Here is a 19,767-nt window from a genome sequence, read left to right on the forward strand (position 1 = left end):
GCTGTGACGACGTAGTCTGATCAATGGAAAGAAGAGGGGCATTTCTTCCATTGCATGTGTGATGACAAGCATACTACTGAATACAATTTGGATAAAGCACAAATAACCCTTTTTAAGCCATATAGCACTGGCGACCGGCCAAAATCTCCCATCTCACCAATTCGTCAATTTCATATTTAAAAGTAAATAAATAAATAAATACACTACTGGTCAGTGCACACTTGTGGCAGTCATATTTTGAACTATTTCTACAAATAGTGACCAAGCTAAATTGTTAGAAATAGTCTCTGACAATGAAATGTTAAAGGTTTCATAAATGCATTTTTTTTGAGAGTCGCTGATGAGAAACGGATGGTTTCCACCAGCAATGTCATATACAGGGAATGGTTAACATGAGTTGAACTTTCTTGATGGTGAAGCAACCAAAATGTTTCAAAATGCATGCCCTTGGAACTTGGGTCATCGCAGTCACCAGTAGATGGCAGGAAATTCTCCCTTTGTCCCTTGAACGAAATGTAAAGTTCATTCATTCATCCTCCGTGGCAATTCTGAAACATCAAATTTGACATACTGCATAGTGTTGTTAAACAGTCAATTTGAATGAATCGCCCAAATTCCCAAGTCCAGGGACGCCGCTGCCAGATCTGTCATGGCAGACACATTTGCCAAAGTGGCAAGAGGAGTTCACCCGTGAAATTGTTCCTAATTCCATCCATAATTGCCATTTGCCACAGTGTAACGACAAGATAGTCATCCCTCCGCACAGTCTGCTCCTTGTATCGATTAGCACTTGCCGTGTAGATGAACAACGTTCTGTTCCCCGGGCCAATGCTAATTCTGACAAAGCACCATGTGTCTGTCTGGGACACACGCTGGATATACATTTTATGAGGAGAAATAAAAATAGGACATTTTAAAGTACCGTATTTTCCGCCCTATAAGGCGCACCTAAAAACCTAAGATTTTCTCAAAAACCAACAGTGCGCCTTATAGTCCGGTGCGCCTTATATATGGACCAAATTCCTAAATTTAAACTGGCCCAAAGCAAATCTGACATGATGCATTAATGGTGCGCCTTATAGTCCGGTGCGCCTTATATAAGGATAAAGTTTTAAAATGGGCCATTCATTGAAGGTGCGCCTTATAGTCCGGTGCGCCTTATAGGCCGGAAAATACGGTATTGATTTGTTGGGTTTTTTTTATTGCCGCCTTTGATCGTTTGGTTCAGCTTAATGAGCACATTTTTATTCAAGCAGGTTCCTAATTGAAAATGATGTTTTGGAAAGCACAGCATTTTTGAGGGGGGAAAAAAAAAAGAAAGTTATTTCATGGTAGTACTTGTGCTACAAGGAAATGTACTGAATTCATTATGGAGTACGGGTAGGGTAAAAATAGAAGGCTTTTTCCATGCAAGATCACTCTATAAAGCACTAAAGCCAGAGTAACACTGACATTGTGGCTTTATTAGCATTCCATTGAAGAGGAGGAAAATTCTCTTTGAAAAAAAACATCGTAAAGAACCTCAAACTCTGACACTGCCAACACAATTTTGAATGCAAATTGGCTTCTCCTTTTGTCAAATCAACTCTTTTTTTCCCTCTCACGTGTTTGCATAGGAAATTGGGAAACAATTTCTAGAATGTGTCACCTTTGATATTTCATTGGAATAACAATGCCGACCAGCGCTAAGCCTCCATTTCTTGGCTCCGCGCAGATGGACTCTGACTCGCCTCAACTGCCACCAATTTGGGAATGCAGAAGTCATTAGTGAGGGCAGCCGGGGGTGCACCGACCGGGCCCAGAAGCTGCGGCATTCCTCCACCTGTTGTCCTGGCCCCTGTCCCAAAAATGACCTCATCAGATCATCCAAAGGTGACGGACAAGGTCTCGCCAGACAGATGGTCATTGGATCTTAGACAACTGCATACTACCCGAGTGGGCCATGATCATTAGCAGTCAAGGGCGCCTGACGGCAAAACAACACAATCCCTCCCACTTTGAGAAAGATTGCCGTATTCAGCAGCCCCGCGATCGCTGTTGAACTTTCCCTTTTTGAAATCCACCTTTTTTTCCTTTGGCTATCAAGAGTGACGGGGTGGGTGCTGCCTGCTCCTGCTCCTGCTCCTGCTCCTGCTCCTGCTCAGCGCTTGACGCCATTGGGCCCATTTCATTCTATTTTGACTGCAAGCTACTTTGGTATCAGCGCAAATGAAGGACAAAGAGGCTGTCAAAGTAGGGGCGTCTGTCTGTCTGTCTGTCCGTCCGTCTCCCTATTAGCAGTTGGGCTTATCTCAAAGGGAGCTTTTGTGCAGAAAAATGGATGGACACTTATTCATTCTGCACTACTGCCAGCAATTCTCTCAGGTTCTTCAAGGATTTGCGCTTTATGAACACAAGCGTCCGTGGTGGCTCGGGTCAATGCAAAAATGGGGTGATTGAAAAAGTTTCACCTCTTATCCAAAAGGCTTCTTCAGCTCATCTATGTATAGGGTTAATTGGGTAGCTCCCCTATTTATGCTGGCTAGCTGGCTGGCTGGCTTCATCTTCTGGGGTGTAGTCTTATACTACCAGGTGACTGCTCATCCTACAAACAGGTCTTTGACTTGTTGGGGCGACAAAACAGCTTCTCCCTTAATTCCCTTGGAAGAATCAACAATGTAAAAAAGCACTGCTGATGCATGAATCCATTGACAAATTTCCTCTCTCCTATTTTCTTGTTCATTTTGTTGCCGGTCGTCCCCCTCTGAGGCGTACCCTTTTAACGTCGGACTCCGGGAGAAATGAATCTTAATGCCTTATTTTGCATCAAAGCAAATTAAATATTCACACAAAGACATCCGTCTCCCTTTTCTCTTCCCTTGATTTATTTTGTTCTTTCTTCTGATTGTACTTGCAGAGAAAAGCCAAGCACATGATGGCATGCTGCCCCTGCATATTCCGTATGTGGAGCAGTACGACATGAAAGGAATTAGCTTTCCATTGAAAAGGTCATTTGAAAATGAAATAGTAACTTTTCATAGCTGCCCATAAAAAGTGCTTTACAGGGACACTTACTATAAATTCATTCCGGGTGCTTTTGACATGCAGACTCAAACATGAAGGGTCCCAATTTACTATTTGTTTTGAAACCCACTGAAATAAGGCTGGCTGGGTTCAAAAAAAAAATCATTCATCAGGGATAAGATGGGAGACTTATGATCTACTATGATATATTATCGCACACTAGATATATTTCTATGATGTTTTTTAATGATTGCAATACAATACTCAAGCATATTACTCGAATAAACTTGCAGAGTTTTGCAAGAACGATTTTGCACTGCATTGTATCCCATCCCATCCATTCCAGATGTCTTCTGTTAAAACTTTGTTCGAGGAAATGTGAGGTTTTGCAACAACAGTTCTGCACTGTTTTCTAGCTTCGCAGTTGGATGGGATACAAGAATATTCCAGATGTCTTCTGTTACTAAAAAAGTGAGGTTCAGTGAAGTATAAATATTGCAAAATATTTGGACGGCCCAACTCAGGGAATAGGCCGGAACACAACAATATCACAGAGGGGAAACCTAGTCCATGTAAACAGTAGAAATGGCTTTCATCTGTTCGCAGTTATGTCTGTGGGTGGCAAAATCTTCAGGTTTGACACAAAATCTAACTTCTGAGTCAGTCTTTATTTGCTAACAATACTAATATCAATGACATGCATGATGGAATTGCATATGATGAATGAAAGAAAGAAAGAAAGAAAGAAAGACACTCACTTTCCTACACCCTTGAGTGGTTCCATGGCTTGCCAAAACCCACAAACATGACCAGCTGTGGAATTTGCCCTGACTCCTTTTTTTTTTTTTTCTTCTCCCCTTTGAGAGAGATAAGAACGCACAAAAACAAAGGGTCTAGAAAAGGACTACACAGAAAGCAGGGCGCGCCGGGCCGGGCCGGGCCGGGCCGGGCCGGGCCGGGCTGCTAACAAAATGGGAGCAGGTGTGGCCGATCATTGTAAATGCTGAATGGGAGGGAGGGAGGGAGGAAGGGTCAGGAGAGATGAGCTGTCCATGGTACCGCTCATGAAATTGGGTCAATTTGGGGTCAAATTGATCCAACTTCCTGGCTCAGTCTATGAACACAAGTTGGGTTGTTTTTAAAGCCAGCATTTTTGAGCCTTTTCAGGTATATTAGATGTTATTGCTGTTGAAGTTCTAAACACCTCAAGCGTATAGGTTTTAAATAACAATTTGTAAATTCGAACCAACCACTCAAGCGCCAGAATCAATGAACGCTTGCAAAACAGATTCTACACAGCAGTTCTTTCACCCTGGATGTCCGTCCACTTTTTGCGGCCTAAAGCATCTTGTGCTGAACAGCCAGGACACACGTTTCTTTCTGTCCATCAAAAGACATTTGCCACACGATGTGTTGAAATTCCAAATGAATGTTCTTCTTGCACTTCTAATAGAGCCAGTAGTCATGCATGACAGTCACATTCCACACAGCAGTGAAGCTGTCTGGCTGGCAGCAGTGTGATTGACACATTATGTACATCATAGCGTAGCTGCAGGAAGAAGAAAACCCATGCTTACTTTCAGAATTGACACTTTGTATGTATACAAATTGTTGATCAATCCAAAACTGTGCTCTTTCCTTCTTGTCAATGTCTTCCTCCCTGAAAATGCTCAGAAGAGCGTGCACCCTGCAGCCACCCCCTCAAAAGTTCACTCAAATAGATCCTATTGATTCGGACAATACCCTTGTAGAACCTCTCAAAGCAGGTAGTTCTTTTTTACACAAACTCCCGTGGTGCATAGGGAAGTTGTGCAATTGGTTCCTGCAGTCGGAAAGCCGAACCACAAGCCAGAGCGGCAACAGCGGCAGCTGCAGCTGCTTCTTCCGACACAAAGATGGATGACCGCTACAGCACTCCAATCAATCACACACTTGTGGCCACAGCATATCATCTTTCCCGCAACCCAGATGCATTCCCCAACACTGATAATCCACACAAGCCCTCAACCTTTACAGGCCCTTTACAGCAAAGATGTAGTGGCGACTTAAAGAAGAGCCAAGAGGGAAATGTGAGCGCAAAGGTGGGGACATGTAAAGAGAGAAATGCGCGAGAGAAGTGATGATGTGGGTGTCGGCGGTAACATTGATTGTTTTCACTGCGGTTTAATCGCAATTAAATCTTGCGGAAAGGCCAGTAGATCCATTTCCACACCTATTTCCAAACATAATATGCAATGGATGGATGAGGACTGACAGAGATTTGGCAAAATAGAATGTTTTCATGCCTAACAGCCCGCAAATAGTCAAAGATATTATATAAAAAAAGAAATAGAATGGTCATGTCAACATTACTAGGTTTTGTTTCATTGTTAGGTTTATTTTTTCCAACCTCTGCTTGGTGTTGGTGGGACATTTTCATGGGAACTAACTGTGGCGTTCATTACCAAGGCGGTATCAAGCGCCAACATCTTTCATGAACACGTAAACACTGGCTGACTTTGATCGGACGTTGCTGGGGCGATAGCGGTTGAGACTCCATACGTGGACAAGATGTCCCCCGTCGATGAAGAACTGGCGCGACGTTTAATCCTCGTTCCCATCTCGAGGCCTGTTCAATTAACACGCAGGCCGGATATAATTGGTAAATGGCCCGATAAGGAAGTAATCCCAAATCCATTCCCTTTTAATGACTTCCTGCTTAATTAAGAGTCTTCTGTTCCAGACACACACACACACATATTAGGGAGCTTGATCGGAAATCCATTGTTGAAATTATCGGCACAACTTTTGACTTTAATACACATTTATCTTTGCTGTGAAAACATCATGTGTTAATCCAGCCACCATTCAAAAGCAGTTTGGGAGAAATCTTCTCGGAGCCGCTTCTCACGCTGGAGTCATTACGGAGGAGACTCTTTTGCTTTTTCACATTAAAACTTAACGGCTGTTGAAAAGGGAGCACATTATGGACAATTGACTTTTTGTAATTGCTCGTAGACAAATAGTTGGGATTGGGGGGGGGGGCAGCATCCATTTCCTCCAAGGAAGAAAATCTTCTCACGGGTAACAAAATGACTTCAGCTGGTCAGCTGCTATGTAGTGATGCAAATAATCCATAAATTGTTGCAGGTATTATTTATTCTGAGATGACACGGACCGGGGGCCAGCCGCGTTTTCCCCTGCTTATCTTCTCATGCTCGTCACTTTCAAGCAAAACTCATGAGGGAGGGAGGGAGGGTTTGTGTTGTAAATATTAACCAAGCGCCTGCACGCCATTTCATCATGTGGTGAAAGTCAGAGTGGTCTTTATTTGGAAGATTAGGGCATGAGTTCAGTTCAAAATAATAATAATAAAGGAGCACGCTTCATTTCACTCGACTTGACTTCCTTCTTTTCCCATAAAAAGGAAAGCAAGCGAATCGATCCTGTAAAGTGACTTTTTGAATTTGACACACAAGACATTTCCGAAGTTGAACGTTTACTCTTTTGCTTCATCTTGATGATTTGATTTCATGCAAGTGAAATCATGACAACAGCATCCTTGTGCAAATATTTTTCTCCTACTTGTCTTGAAACAAGCACGTGTCATGATTCGGATCCAGTCTACGTGTCATTCCGCAATTTTGAGCCATTACCCACTCTGATAAGGCACTGTGGGATAGTCAACAGGTGCATAGCTGAGCTGGCCAGCACACATGCACACACACACTCATCGGTGCATAAAAAAAAAAAGTGAAGGTCGAGAAGTGGTAGGTATAAAAGAAGCAGGAAAACAGGCGCAGAAACGTCGGTGACACTTTGCAGACATGTTGAGGTTTTTGGTCTTGACAACTTTGACAGCCCTGGGTAAGCGGGTGACATCACACACATGCGTGCACACTATGGAAATGTTCCGTATTGATCCTCTCTCCCCATCAGGCTGCTTATACTCTCTGTCACCTTGTCACTCATTCGAGGCTTTGTGAAACTCAAAGAGCCGCGGTGCATCCTTCTCTCAATTCCCAAATGAAAGGCAAATGTTCTTTCTCCAACAGTGCTGGCTGAGCTGGAGCCCCAGCCCAGGTATCTGGAGGACACCTCGGAGAGGGTGGTAGGAGGCGAGGTGGCACGGCCCAACTCCTGGCCCTGGCAGGTAAACAACGCAGGCAGGAGGTGAATTGGTCCAATTCTGCAGTTACGGCTTGTGTCCACCACCTATATATATATATATATTGTGTGTTGCCAGATTTCTCTTCAGTACAAATCTGGCAGCAGATTCTACCACACCTGCGGGGGAACGCTCATTGAGAGAGGCTGGGTCATGACCGCTGCTCACTGCGTGGACAGGTATCGGGATGACTTCATTTGATTGTTTGTATTCTTTGATGGATCCATTTTTCTGAATTGCCCATTTGGCGTGTGCGTTTACTGCATTGTTGACTTCCTCCCTGTATTTGTCTTTAGTCAAAGGACGTGGCGCGTGGTTCTTGGCGAGCACGACCTGAACAGCAACAGCGGCAGGGAGCAGGTCATGAGCGTCAGCCGTGTTTACGTCCATCCCAGATGGAATTCCAACAACGTGGTTGGCGGGTGAGGACACTTTTACACCACGTGTCGATTTGATTCCATCACCGTCAGAACCCGAAAAGTCTTCCAGGCAGAGAAACGCACCTGTCACAACGTTAGGTAGACCTGGACTTCATACAGTTTCACGTCAAAGTTGGAACACAAAGTGTTCTTGCGATTCTTTCAAAAGTGAAATGCAACGGAACTATATCTTTTCACGTAGCACTTCAGAAATGATTTAAAAAGTGAAATACTAACATCACATCATTAATATAGTATATGATATGATTCATAGATGTGATATCTTTTCTTCACATAGCACTTGAGATAGCCCACTTTGAGAAGGACCTTCTGATGTAAGCCTCTAGTCTAGCACTAAAGAAATGTATCCGTTCCGATCCTGACACAGCTACGACATCGCCCTGCTGCGCCTGTCTGGCGAGGCCTCCCTCAACTCCTACGTGCAGCTGGGCTCCCTGCCCCCTTCCCAACAGATCCTGCCCCACAACAACCGTTGCTACATCACCGGATGGGGCCGCACCTCCAGTGAGTTGCTGCTTCATTGGCCTACTTCTTGGCGCTTTTGTGGCCACGCTCGTTGATTTCGTTCCCAGCCGGCGGCAGCCTGTCCCCGCAACTGAAACAAGCCTACCTTCCCCTGGTGGGCCGCGAGACCTGTACAAGCTCCAGCTGGTGGGGCAGCAGCATCAAGACCACCATGGTGTGTGCCGGTGGTGCTTCTGAGTCCGGATGCAACGTGAGTGAAAGTTACAAAGACTAAGGGGACTAGAACTAAGGTGAGAAAAACAAACGTCATTGTGACTTCACTTCAGGGCGACTCCGGCGGCCCTCTCAACTGCCTGGTGAGTGGAAAATACTACGTCCACGGTATCGCCAGCTTTGTGTCCGGCTATGGATGCAACGCTCTCAGGAAGCCCACCGTCTTCACTCGCGTTTCCGCCTACATCGAATGGATGGACTCAGTGGGTGACGTCGCTTACTTCCGTCATTCACTTGACATCATCTTCATTTCCCTGCAATATTTCTCCTTTTTTTTGTTGTTGTTCTTCACAGATCATGATGTAAACAAAAGCAGAAGTCCAAGAAGCAGAGCATCGACTGTTGTTGTTCAAAATAAAGGTCATTCAAATCACTTTGAGTGATGGCTTCTTTCTTGTTAGGCTTCAAAAGTAGAGAATTTATTCCCAAGGAGGAATGTCTCCAACGTTTCCTCTTCATATTCCAAACCTCAACGAGTACAAAGCTCTACACTCCAATAAAGCAGTTCGCAATCCAATCTTAAACAAGTCAATGTCACAAAGATGCGAAAGCAGAGGCTTCCACTCATGCATAACTACTCTGAAAGTGTGCACACAAACAAAATCAGAATCCAAACACACGACTCAGCAGTGATGCGGTCAGGCCTAGCCTCATTATGTCCAGTTTTTTTTTCAAACGTGCACCTTGAAAGTGAATTGTCAATCACGGTCCGACATCGTCCTCTATCAGAAATAAAGCCGTGATGCGCATAGAGCTCAACTCATTAGAAAGTCAACTTTGCTGAACCGTTTCGAGGACTGAGAAAGCCACCGCAAAAAGGCGTTCATCAGTCAATCTGAAATCAGATTGGCTAAATGAAGAATGCCTGCCTGGCTGGCTGCGTGGCTGCCTGCCTGCGTGGCTGCCCGCCTGCGTGGCTGCCCGCCCGCCTGCCTGCGATTTGGGTTATGTGAAGGCCTTGGGTGAAATAATGTGAGCATGGCCAATGACTGGAAGCTGTGCGGCCAAGACACACGCTATAAAATTCAAGACAAAAGACTGTTGGAAATAAATGAAAAGCCATTTCATTTAGGTAGTAAATGTAGGTCTGTGTTTGGGCCTGCAGAGGCTTTGAAGGTCCTGATGGCACGCCGCTGCTATTATGTAACACTGTTTCTGGAACGTCAGGCAGAAGTTTTGCCTCAACTTGGCCAGGCAATAATCATTTCAGTCATCTCGCCAGTGCTCAGAAAAACGATACGAGACGGAAACTACAGAAAAACAACTGGAGATACTGCATTGAAAAAAACAAAAGACAAATGGGATGGAATATTGGATTAGCACTCACTCCATGTTACATGGACAACATATTGTATTGATCATACATTCATCTTTTGAATGGCAGACGTTTTCTTCTATTTAATTGAGCAGATGTACCTGCTTAACCGTCTGATCCATGTGACCCTGTTCAGTTAAGAGCCGTTAAAAAAAAACACACACACACAAGTGTAAAAGCAGGAGTTACACAGGAATCTTCATGGAAACAGAAACTGGATTGTTCGCCAAGTCAGCATTTCTACAAACGATAGTTCCGGCCGTATGGTGATAAGTGTGTGTGTGATCTGCACAGGTGGCATGTCACGTTGACGTCCAGTGGATATAAAAGGCCCCAAAAAAGCAAGTGCAGCACCTTTATTTGGGCAACCGCAGACATGTTGAGGTTTGTGTTGCTGACCACTCTGGCCGCACTGGGTAAGACGTGTCTGCTTTTTCTCCCCCATTTGACGCCTCACCCTGACATGACTGACCGCTCGATGAATCCTCAGCGCTGGCCGAGCTGGAGCCCCAGCCCAGGTTCTTGGAGGATGACGAAGCCCAAGAGAGAGTCGTAGGAGGCGAGGTGGCCAGAGCCAATTCTTGGCCCTGGCAGGTGATTGACTCTTTGTATTTGATCCTGCCATCCTTTGATTTGATGTGTAGGTACTGCTACGCAACGCAGATCAAATGAATGACAACAATTTGCTTTGCTTTGCTGCGCCGTGCAACACAGGGTTCAATGGCAGCTCTCCTATTTGGATGTCTTCTTTTTATAGCGGCTACTTTTGGCTCACCATTCAAATTTTACAATCGAAAGCCAAAATAGATAACTCCAAAATCAACGAGACAACAAGAGATGAAGCATAACAACTGCTTGAACAAATGTATACAAAGAAAAAGAAAAAACATGTCGATGTTCAGTGACTAAAAATGTCATCACAAATCTTTGGATATAACAACGTCGGAATGTAACATCGTGTGTGCGCTTGCAAGCAACTTCAATGCAACAATAAAAGCAAATCAAAATGTTTTTGAAATTTGACAACTGGAAAACTGAGAGGCAAATGAACGGCATGACTAAAATAGGTCTCAATATTATTTGGCATGGATTGACAGCAATTATAAAAACCTAAAGGTCACAGTCAAATGAAATCCAAAAGAATCCCATGTATGGAGTTTAGAAATGAAATGTGTGTTGATTCGTGATTTTTGTCGAGAACATTTTGTAACATTTCACGTGTACCGTTTGCGTTGCGTTCTGTAGATCTCTCTTCAGTACAAATCTGGCAGCAACTTCTACCACACGTGTGGAGGAACTCTGATTAAGAGAGGCTGGGTGATGACCGCCGCTCACTGCGTTGACCGGTGGGTGCCAAAGCAAAAATGCCTGGCTTCCATCTTTTCCAATACCAATCAAATGGATGCACCGCCACAGGTCCAGGACTTGGCGTGTGGTTCTGGGAGACCACAACATCAACAGCCAGGAGGGCAGAGAGCAGTACATGAGCGTGAGTCGCGTCCACCTTCACCCCAGGTGGAACCCCAACAGCGTTGCCGGAGGGTCAGCCATGCTCCTTTTTCTGCACTCCTCCAAAACGGGTCTTGAAGCTTCTCGTGCTACAACATTGCTCTCCTCTCTCTCAATTAGGTTTGACATCGCTCTGCTGCATCTGTCTTCCGAGGCGAGCCTCAATACTTACGTCCAGCTGGGTGCCCTCCCTCCCTCTGGTCACATCCTGCCCCACAACAACGCCTGTTACATCACCGGATGGGGACGCACCCAGAGTGAGTAGCGAGGTTGAGAATAGGACTTCTTACAATAGTACTAGAAGTTCCAAGATGTTTCTGTCAAGATTGCTCCTCAATGGGCCTTAAGCAGTACCGTTTGGGAAATAGTTGACTTGTATTTTCTGATTTGCCACTCAATCCCAGTGACATCACATGACTGAAATGATGTCTTCCCACTGTGCGGTGTAGCTGGAGGTCAGCTGTCTGCCCAGCTGAAGCAAGCCTACCTCCCTGTGGTGGACCACAAGACGTGCTCCAGCTATGGATGGTGGGGCAGCACGGTCAAGAACTCCATGGTCTGTGCCGGTGGAGGCAGCGAATCCGGTTGCCAGGTGACAAGACTCGACATATTTATTATTCACAGAAGCCGAGTAAACACCCACTGTATCAAGCAAAGACATCGAACCTGCGCTTTCTTTCCTTCCAATTCATTTTGACACTGATGACTCAAAAAAGCCATGCGTATTTAAAACAACGGTTGCCTTAAGGTCCACGAGATTCATGTCGAATTTGCAGCATTTTAACAACAGACGTATATTTCAGCCAAAATTGTGGACAAACAAATGATGACATATTCTTACTCAGGACCTGAGTCTGTCTGTGAACAGTATATCCATCCATGCATCCATGCATCCATGCATCAATGCATCCATCCATCCATCCATCCAGCCGTCCATCCATCCATCCATCCATCCATCCATCCATCCATGCATCCATCCATGCATCCATCCATCCATCCATCCATCCATCCATCCATCCATCCATCCATCCATCCATGCATCCATCCATCCATCCATCCATCCATCCATCCATCCATCCATCCATCCATCCATGCATCCATGCATCCATCCATCCATCCATCTTTTTCCAAATTGCTTATCGGCACAAACTGTGAACGGCATTTCACTTGATTTCAGGGGAGGGTGCGTTGAATTGAAATGCAATCCATTTGGTTTTCTTGCAAAGTGTTGTGTTTTTGTATTCAGGGTGACTCGGGCGGCCCTCTGAACTGCAGCGTGAACGGCAGGTGGGTGGTGCACGGCGTGACCAGCTTCGTGTCGTCGTCCGGCTGCAACGCTTACAGGAGGCCCACTGTCTTCACCCGCGTGTCCGACTACATCGGCTGGATGAACGGCGTCAGTATTCCATTCCTCAATCTGTTGTGTCTGTCAATGAACCCTGATGAACTCCTTATCGTGCCGTCATGCCAAGTGGTCTTTAAGCATCACTTTAGGTTTTGGTTGACCGTAATGATGATTCTTTTTGGGGTTTTTTTTCTTTCAGATCATGGGTTGAAAAGAGAAACTGAAGAACTCTCATGGACCTCCTAACACGTCCATTGGAATAAAATGTTCTAGCCTAGCAGTTTCCCTTGGTCTCATTCTTTGGGCCAATGGCGGCAGCCGGAACAATAAGAGATGGTGCCCTATTCCAACACACCTGATTCAAATGATCAGGTCAGCAAGCTCTCGAAAAGCCTGAAAAAAATCCGGATGATTTGCAAAAGGGTGTATTGCTGGGGGGATGCACAGGAAACAGGCTGGACAGGGCCCTGCCCTCCATCACTGGACTCATTTAATAACTAAAGACGGCAATTGATCTTGTAAAAGCAAAACGAGCTCACACTAGTAAGTTTTGGGAGCCATTCTAGCATTATTACCAAACAACTACCATTAACCAAAGAATGCCTCACAGTAGCTCCTTTGTTTCTGAAGGAAGTTTGGTAAAGAAAGCTTAAAATACATCCATCCATCCATCCATCCATCCATCTTCTTCCGCTTATCCGGGGTCGGGTCGCGGGGGCAGCAGCTTCAGGAGGGACTCCCAGACTTCCCTCTCTCCAGCCACTTCATCTAGCTCATCCCGGAGGATCCCAAGGCGTTCCCAGGCCAGCTGAGAGACATAGTCTCTCAATTATTTTTCCATTTCATCTTCTATTTTTCTTCAAATGTGATTTCAATCTTTTTTTTAGTCGCAGTCATTATCCTTTTGATAGACGTACAGCGCCATCTGGCTGATGTCGAGAGGACATGTAGAAAAATATATATATATACAAAAAGTCATGAAAAAGAAAGACATATTTAAAAATGGAGAAAAAAATGTCAGTGTGAAGTCAAGAGTGGAAAACCTGAGGTTGCAAGAAATGACATTAAAACCAAATAACCAATTTGGATCATTTTGCAAACAGAAAATAATAATACTAAGGATGATAATCCTATAAATGAAATGTTAATCTAATATAATGTATCTCACGTTATTTGAGTACAGTTTGGATTAAGAAAACGAGTTCATTTTCTTTTCCCCAAAAAAGAAAAGGTGTCCAATATCCGACAGTCCTTCTCTCTCGTGGAGTATCGAATGGCAAAAATTCTGCCTGTTTTCTTTTTCTGACTGAAACCTGAGCAGGCGGCACAAGAGGTCATCACGATACAGCAATCAATAATGCAACACAGGCACAGGATGACAATTTGCTCACTCAAAAACATCATGACATCATCCTGTGGAAAAGTAAAACAATGCAGAACTTTCAAGCGTTGGTTGCATCCTTCATGATGCTATCACACAGCGTCAAGTAGCACAAACGCTTTTGACGTGACATGATACTGCTGCTTGCTCTTTTCTTCATTTCTCTCAGTAAAAAAAGAAAATGGAAAGAAAATAGCCGTACGTCACGTTCATTATTACTAATAGTACGATGCAGTAGCTTGGAGCTCTCCATGTCGTTGTTGTTACTTCATACTAGTACGTCATATAAGGAAAGAAATAAGGTGATATGGTAAGTACTTCTTTGTTTATATACAAATAGTAGTGTGTCTACCGACCCAGCAAGAGTGAAATGAAACAACCAAGCAGATTTCTGACACTGGCTAGTTGAAGATCCGGCACTTTGATTGAAAAACGCTCTTTATTGAACTGTATCCTTTTGTTGTTCACATCAAGAAGCCATATTTGATGGCAAAAGGCACATTTGATGACTAAGTTCTATTCGGGACATGATGCCCCTTTGTAATTATAGAGCAGGTGATTCTGGACAACGATCCATTTTTTCACAGGGAGAATGACTCACGCTATTAGCTGTCCAGTCACACGCTCTTAGACGGACGGGGCAGAACAAGCTTGAGTCCAATATCCACCACGCAGGACGGCATGTAGGATAGCGGGATCCACAGAAGCTTGGCGTCCCACCCGGCGCTGTAGCGGCTCCGAGGGTACACGGCGGTCAGCGCGTGCTCCATGCAGCTCGTCACCTTGGTCAAATCCGAGTCGCAGATGGCGTTCATGATGAAGCGCTGGATCCTAATGTCTGCAATGTCAGTGAGTCAGTCGGATTCGACTTGTAAGTGACATCCCAACGGGTAAGAACTATTGCTTCATCTGTGACCTTTGCCTACTCACACTTGTCCAGGTATTTGTCCCCATAGCTGGCTTGCACTTCAGGGCTGAGCTGGTTCCACAAGCGGTGCAGTTCCCTTTCGATGGGCTCCAAGCTGGTCACGGCCGTCTTGAAGAAACCTGGCTCAATGATGCACACCTTCACCCCGAAGTAGTTGATGTCTCTCCTGTGCGGTGTAGAAAGACATCAATCAATCAATCAATCAATTCAAGGCGTAGTAGATCCAAAAGAAAATGTGGGCTTCACAAACTCATTTGATAATACCATATTTGATTGGTCAGGTTTATGGCATGCAGAGTATTAGAAAAGATATGGCCTAATAATAATCCATTGTTGATTGAAAATGGAAAGAGCTCTCAGAGAATGAAAGAGTGCATCAGATGGCTGGCTCCACGATGGTAGCGGAACCTCGGTGAAGCCGAGGCACGCAGCAATCGGGCCTTCTCACCTCAGGCAATCAGAGAAGGACTCCACAGCAAACTTGGAGATGCAGTAGCCGCCGCCGTTTGCCGCCACCCGGCCCAGCACGGATGCCACGTTGACGATGCGCCCAGCAGCTTTCTTGACCAGAGGCAGGAAGGTGACGGTCATGCCGATGGTGCCGTTCATGTTGACCTTGAGCGTGCTGTGGAAGTCCTCCACTTTCATCCACTCGCTGGGGCCCATGGGCAGAGAACGCCCGGCATTGTTCACCATACCCCAAAGGCCTGGTGCACGGGGGAAATGCCATCGTACGCACGTACGTACGCACGTACGTACGTCAAATGACTCACCACTGTCGCCAACCTCCTTCTCGGTCCACTCCATGGCTTTCTGGATGCTGTCCTGACTGGTCACATCCAGCAGCACCGTCTTCAAGTAGGGCCCCGTCATCTTCTTCAGCTCCTCGGCTCCTTTTTGGGTCAGGCAGCCGGCCAGCACGCGGAAGCCCTTTCGCTCCAGCTTTTTGCACAGCAGGTTTCCGAAGCCCGAGTCGCAGCCGCTCACAAAGACGTATTTGTTGGCGACCTCTTCCATTTCCAGGCTGTCTCTGTACAGCCACGCGGCCATCCACAACACGGCAAAGGTGCCGCTGATGTACAGCCAAGCGTTGTCCCTAGTGAATGGCGGATTTTCATTGCATTAGCTAGTTATTGATTTCATAGAGAAAACGCTTGAGCCAGCCACATTTCAGGATTCCTTACCCTAAAAGCGCATAAACAAACTCCATGTTTGTTCTGCCTCCAGGCGCTCAAGTGGCCTTGGTTGTCACCTGCAATCCAATATTCCGTATGTGACATGAAACGTGGCAAAACTCAATCGTTCAATCGGAAATGGGTCAAAGTCTGACTGCAGCAGCAGCGTTATTTTCGCTGGTAGGATTTCACTGCTTGGGGTCACATGAGCAATCTTTACTGAATACGCTTAGGAAAGGCATTTGCATTGTTTGCACGTAGGAACCGAGCTGCTTACCAGCTGCTGGGAGCCAATTATTTTCCGGCCTTACTGTTGGGCAAACAAATAAGCATCAGTCTATATTCCGACAGCTTAAACGGTGACATTTTCAACAATGTCTTGTTTAAACCGACACGAGCTTCTTGGAACCCCGGGCTCGGCAAACTCTAGCTTGCAGTCCTCATTATTGGCTTATTTGTTTTACACATATACATATTGGCCCATCATTTTCTGATTTCAATGAATGTGTCCAATGAATGTCAGTAATTGCTAACCGACAATATCAAATATTTGAACTAAGTACATTGAATACTAAATGGGAGCAACTACACCTATAAATTCAACATGTATTCATTTGATTTATGAAGTAATCAGTTAATGAGGCAAATTTTAAATGGTTCCATTAAAATTGGAATTCTTACTCTTTATCTTTATTGACAGACTTTTACGTTGAATTTGTTTGTTTTAGCTCATCCAAGAATGACCCACATTTAGATGAACAACAATTCAAAAGGAGAACAATCAAAAATGACAAGTCTAATACGTATATCGACGCATGACAGATAACGCTCTCATAGCCATAACACATGTTTTATAAATCTCATACCTTGACACACCACCAACAATGTCATAAAAAGGAGGCACACAGGATAATTAGGTCCCTTCTGCCAGTTAGCATTGTATTATTTGCCTCGTCACTATGTGTCAGTAGCATCCCTGAGCGAAAGAGAACTAAGTAATTGAAATTGAACTATTTTTTGCAGCCATGGTAATAGCAGAGCTGGGAATCTAAGATTAATAAGGAGAAGAAAAAGTGAAACAATCAAAAACAAAAAAGTTTTCAATGATTCAAATGTCTTTCAACCTACCTTTTCCTGTTTGGGGACGTGCTGGATGTGTACAAGTTATCCTTGTACCTGAGCTCACATGCAACTGAAATCAAGGAGGCCGCTCAAAAAGAGGCTTTCACTCGCGCTGCTGCTAGTTTATCCCTTAAGACAAGTCCACAATTACTAATCCCAAATCCATCCAGGCATTTGCTTTGTGCACGAGTGCCCTTTGAAGAGAAATATAGCAAAATGTGAAGAAAGAAACAAAAGAAAACAAAAGTCATTTGGATAAACCAGCTTCTCATTGCTGTACAGTATTGCATTAGTACTTTCAAATTATTCTGGGATCAGTTAAGTAAGTGTTCTTTTCATATGCACAAATCCAAAAGGGGCTTTTATTTAAGCGCGTTAGTCGTCGCAATCCCATGTGTAAAAAGCCTTTTGTAAGATTCAAACATGTGCCCGATGTTGAGTGGCACGTTTGTTTGCGGAATGTTGAAGCTTAATCGTTGATGAGTAGAAAACAACAGCGCTTTGCTTCATTCATTTGGATCACGGCTAAGGTGGAGTGGAATTGCTTCAATGTGAGAAATTCTGCCACAAGTACAAAGTCATATTAAATTTCATTTCAAAGCAAACAAAACTCTCTGCCCAATTGCATTTCAAAGCAAACAAAACTCTCTGCCAAGAATGGAAACACGTCACTCCTCTGTTGTGTAAGAGCTTCTTATTCTACATCCCGTGTTCCAGTGCTTTAACACATTTGAGAGGCAGCTGGCCTAACTTCCCTTTCAACTCTGTCTGATACATTCCGCAAAGTTTGATCTCCAAGTAAATATTTCTGTTTCGTGTTTTAGACCATGAGCGTGTCGCTATGACATTTTTCCATTGCTGGGTGGAGCTTCTTCCTGCTAGCAATTGTATCTTTTGATTATTGTTGGGAGAAAGACAACAACGCGTTTGATGTCATGATGGTCTTTTCTTTATGAATAAAAAAAATCAAACTTGACCCACATTGTACAGTGTTAATAAAGATTATGACTGACATGTATGGTTCCTGTTTGACATAAGTGGTAGTGCGCACACATCGACTTTACAAATAAGCAAACCTCCGTGTGAGCTGACATATTTTGCACTGCTGCAAAAGTGTAACAAAGCAAGCAGCCGCCAGGCTTCACATTTTGCGCTCCATATCCTCTTTAGTTGTTTTATGGTTCTTCGTAGCATTGCTACCCGTCTGCCGAAGCATCTACGAGGGGGCCGACTGAAGCTGACCCTTGTGCACGTACTCCAGAGCTGTGGCGATGGTCCTCATGTCCATCTCAATGCTGCGGGCCCAGTTCTCCACATCACCAATTTCCTAGTTTCAAATCAAGAGAGTTGATTTCCTCCAACAGTGGCTGCGATTCGCAATCAAATCTTCTGAACTTTTTGTCCACCTCCAGGGACTACAACCTTAACCCACGGACGGGGCTGCCTTTGAACTGCTAACTATTGCCGAGTTACTAGCTAGAGAAGGCTAATTGCTCCTCTTATGATGTCACCTACTATGCCCCCCCAAAAAAAACTTACCGAGGTTAAATGTCTTTGAGACTCAAAGGGTTACAAGACAAATAAAGTCAGTTTGATTCATAATAGTCCCATCTGTTAGGACATGTTATGCAACTTACCTTCAAGGCCTGATTGAAGCCCTCTACCATGCTAATCCACTGCGCAGTCTGCTTGGAAAACTGACCAGCCTGAACTTGGAGAGTTTTCACCTCGTGGTCGAGCTTGCGTTGGTTGACGTACGCCTGGGCCACGCTGAAAACAAGAACAAAAACAAAAAACCTTGATCAAGGTTAGTGTGATGATGGTTGATTTAGTCACATTTACAGTCGTTTTCATGCTTATTGTCTAGGTAAAGTGTAATATTATCAAGGGGGAAACAAATGGTATCTTGCGTTTTTCACCACTTACATGCTGTCGCATTTAGGCTTCTTTTTGACTGTTATTTATAAATATGAACGCTGCAAAAAATGAAGACGTCCTTACCCAACGTTGAGATGGTCCACCAGGGCTTCCGTAAGGCAGGTAGCTGCGTTGATGGCTTCACGTCTACGTCGTTCTGATTGAACGTAAAAACGTTCAAACACATCACTAGAAGTGACAAGGCGTTGTGGATTGTAGTGCTAAACATATTCGCACACAAATATTCGGCGTTGACTTTGTTGTTGTTGTTGTTATTAGCATAGTGGCCAGTCGGCTCAAGAATGCTCTGCTCACCCTGCTGCTCCCTCCGCTCGTTTTGCTTCGCCTGGTGCTCCTTCAGCAAACGAGACAACATCTTCATTCAACTGGAAGTGTCGAAAAGTTGGTTAAAACGAATGATAAACACAGGGAAGCGTTGCAGGATGCTATCAGCTGACATGCAAACCGTGAGGAACCGACCCCTCGAGATGACGTCACACGGGGTACTTCCGCGTTAGCCCTTCGAGAAATGCCACTATATTATGATAGAAATGAAAATAAATCAAAGTGCGATACAATTCAACAGACTGGGAGAGGGTAGAGCATTAAATGCGCGGTTGCCATTTTTGTTTTATTCGGCTTTGCAAGATGACGTCAAACCAAAACAGCCTTCAAATGAAAAGACTTGACATGTCTTTCACGAGTTTGCGATTGTTGAATCTGCTTTTGACGGATAAAAAGTATAAA

The 19,767-nt window shown here is 44.5% G+C and overlaps 4 protein-coding genes across 5 annotated transcripts; 2 read left to right on the top strand and 2 right to left on the bottom strand.

Moving 5' to 3' along the window:
• Positions 1-6,741: 6,741 nt before the first annotated feature.
• On the top strand, positions 6,742-8,707 carry LOC133162764 (elastase-1-like). Its single transcript, XM_061292187.1, has 8 exons — positions 6,742-6,849; positions 7,038-7,135; positions 7,229-7,329; positions 7,447-7,572; positions 7,958-8,094; positions 8,163-8,305; positions 8,382-8,531; positions 8,623-8,707. Exons 1-8 carry the CDS (start codon positions 6,810-6,812, stop codon positions 8,632-8,634), a joined length of 807 nt encoding a protein of 268 aa, XP_061148171.1. The 5' UTR covers positions 6,742-6,809; the 3' UTR covers positions 8,635-8,707.
• Positions 8,708-9,908: 1,201 nt separating this feature from the next.
• Positions 9,909-12,780, top strand: LOC133162854 (elastase-1-like). Its single transcript, XM_061292335.1, has 8 exons — positions 9,909-10,059; positions 10,134-10,237; positions 10,889-10,989; positions 11,060-11,185; positions 11,273-11,409; positions 11,602-11,744; positions 12,399-12,548; positions 12,697-12,780. The coding sequence occupies exons 1-8, from the start codon at positions 10,020-10,022 to the stop codon at positions 12,706-12,708; spliced, it is 813 nt and encodes a 270-aa protein (XP_061148319.1). The 5' UTR covers positions 9,909-10,019; the 3' UTR covers positions 12,709-12,780.
• A 1,538-nt stretch (positions 12,781-14,318) lies between these two features.
• On the bottom strand, positions 14,319-17,945 carry rdh5 (retinol dehydrogenase 5 (11-cis/9-cis)). The gene is made up of 5 exons (XM_061292186.1): positions 15,991-17,945; positions 15,580-15,902; positions 15,255-15,513; positions 14,809-14,972; positions 14,319-14,716 (listed from the first exon to the last, which is right to left on the bottom strand). The coding sequence occupies exons 1-5, from the start codon at positions 16,014-16,016 to the stop codon at positions 14,496-14,498; spliced, it is 993 nt and encodes a 330-aa protein (XP_061148170.1). The 5' UTR covers positions 16,017-17,945; the 3' UTR covers positions 14,319-14,495.
• Positions 17,946-18,029: 84 nt separating this feature from the next.
• Positions 18,030-19,677, bottom strand: bloc1s1 (biogenesis of lysosomal organelles complex-1, subunit 1). 2 transcript variants are annotated; one of them, XM_061292191.1, is made up of 5 exons: positions 19,501-19,677; positions 19,336-19,406; positions 19,105-19,177; positions 18,741-18,873; positions 18,030-18,430 (listed from the first exon to the last, which is right to left on the bottom strand). In XM_061292191.1, exons 2-5 carry the CDS (start codon positions 19,400-19,402, stop codon positions 18,320-18,322), a joined length of 384 nt encoding a protein of 127 aa, XP_061148175.1. In that variant the 5' UTR covers positions 19,403-19,406; positions 19,501-19,677; the 3' UTR covers positions 18,030-18,319. The 2 variants fall into 2 exon arrangements, with proteins under 2 accessions (XP_061148175.1, XP_061148173.1); XM_061292189.1 differs by having other exon boundaries at positions 19,479-19,677.
• Between the last annotated feature and the right edge of the window lie 90 nt (positions 19,678-19,767).

Source organism: Syngnathus typhle, linkage group LG11, assembly GCF_033458585.1.
Source record: "Syngnathus typhle isolate RoL2023-S1 ecotype Sweden linkage group LG11, RoL_Styp_1.0, whole genome shotgun sequence".
Classification (NCBI taxonomy): Eukaryota; Metazoa; Chordata; class Actinopteri; order Syngnathiformes; family Syngnathidae; genus Syngnathus; species Syngnathus typhle.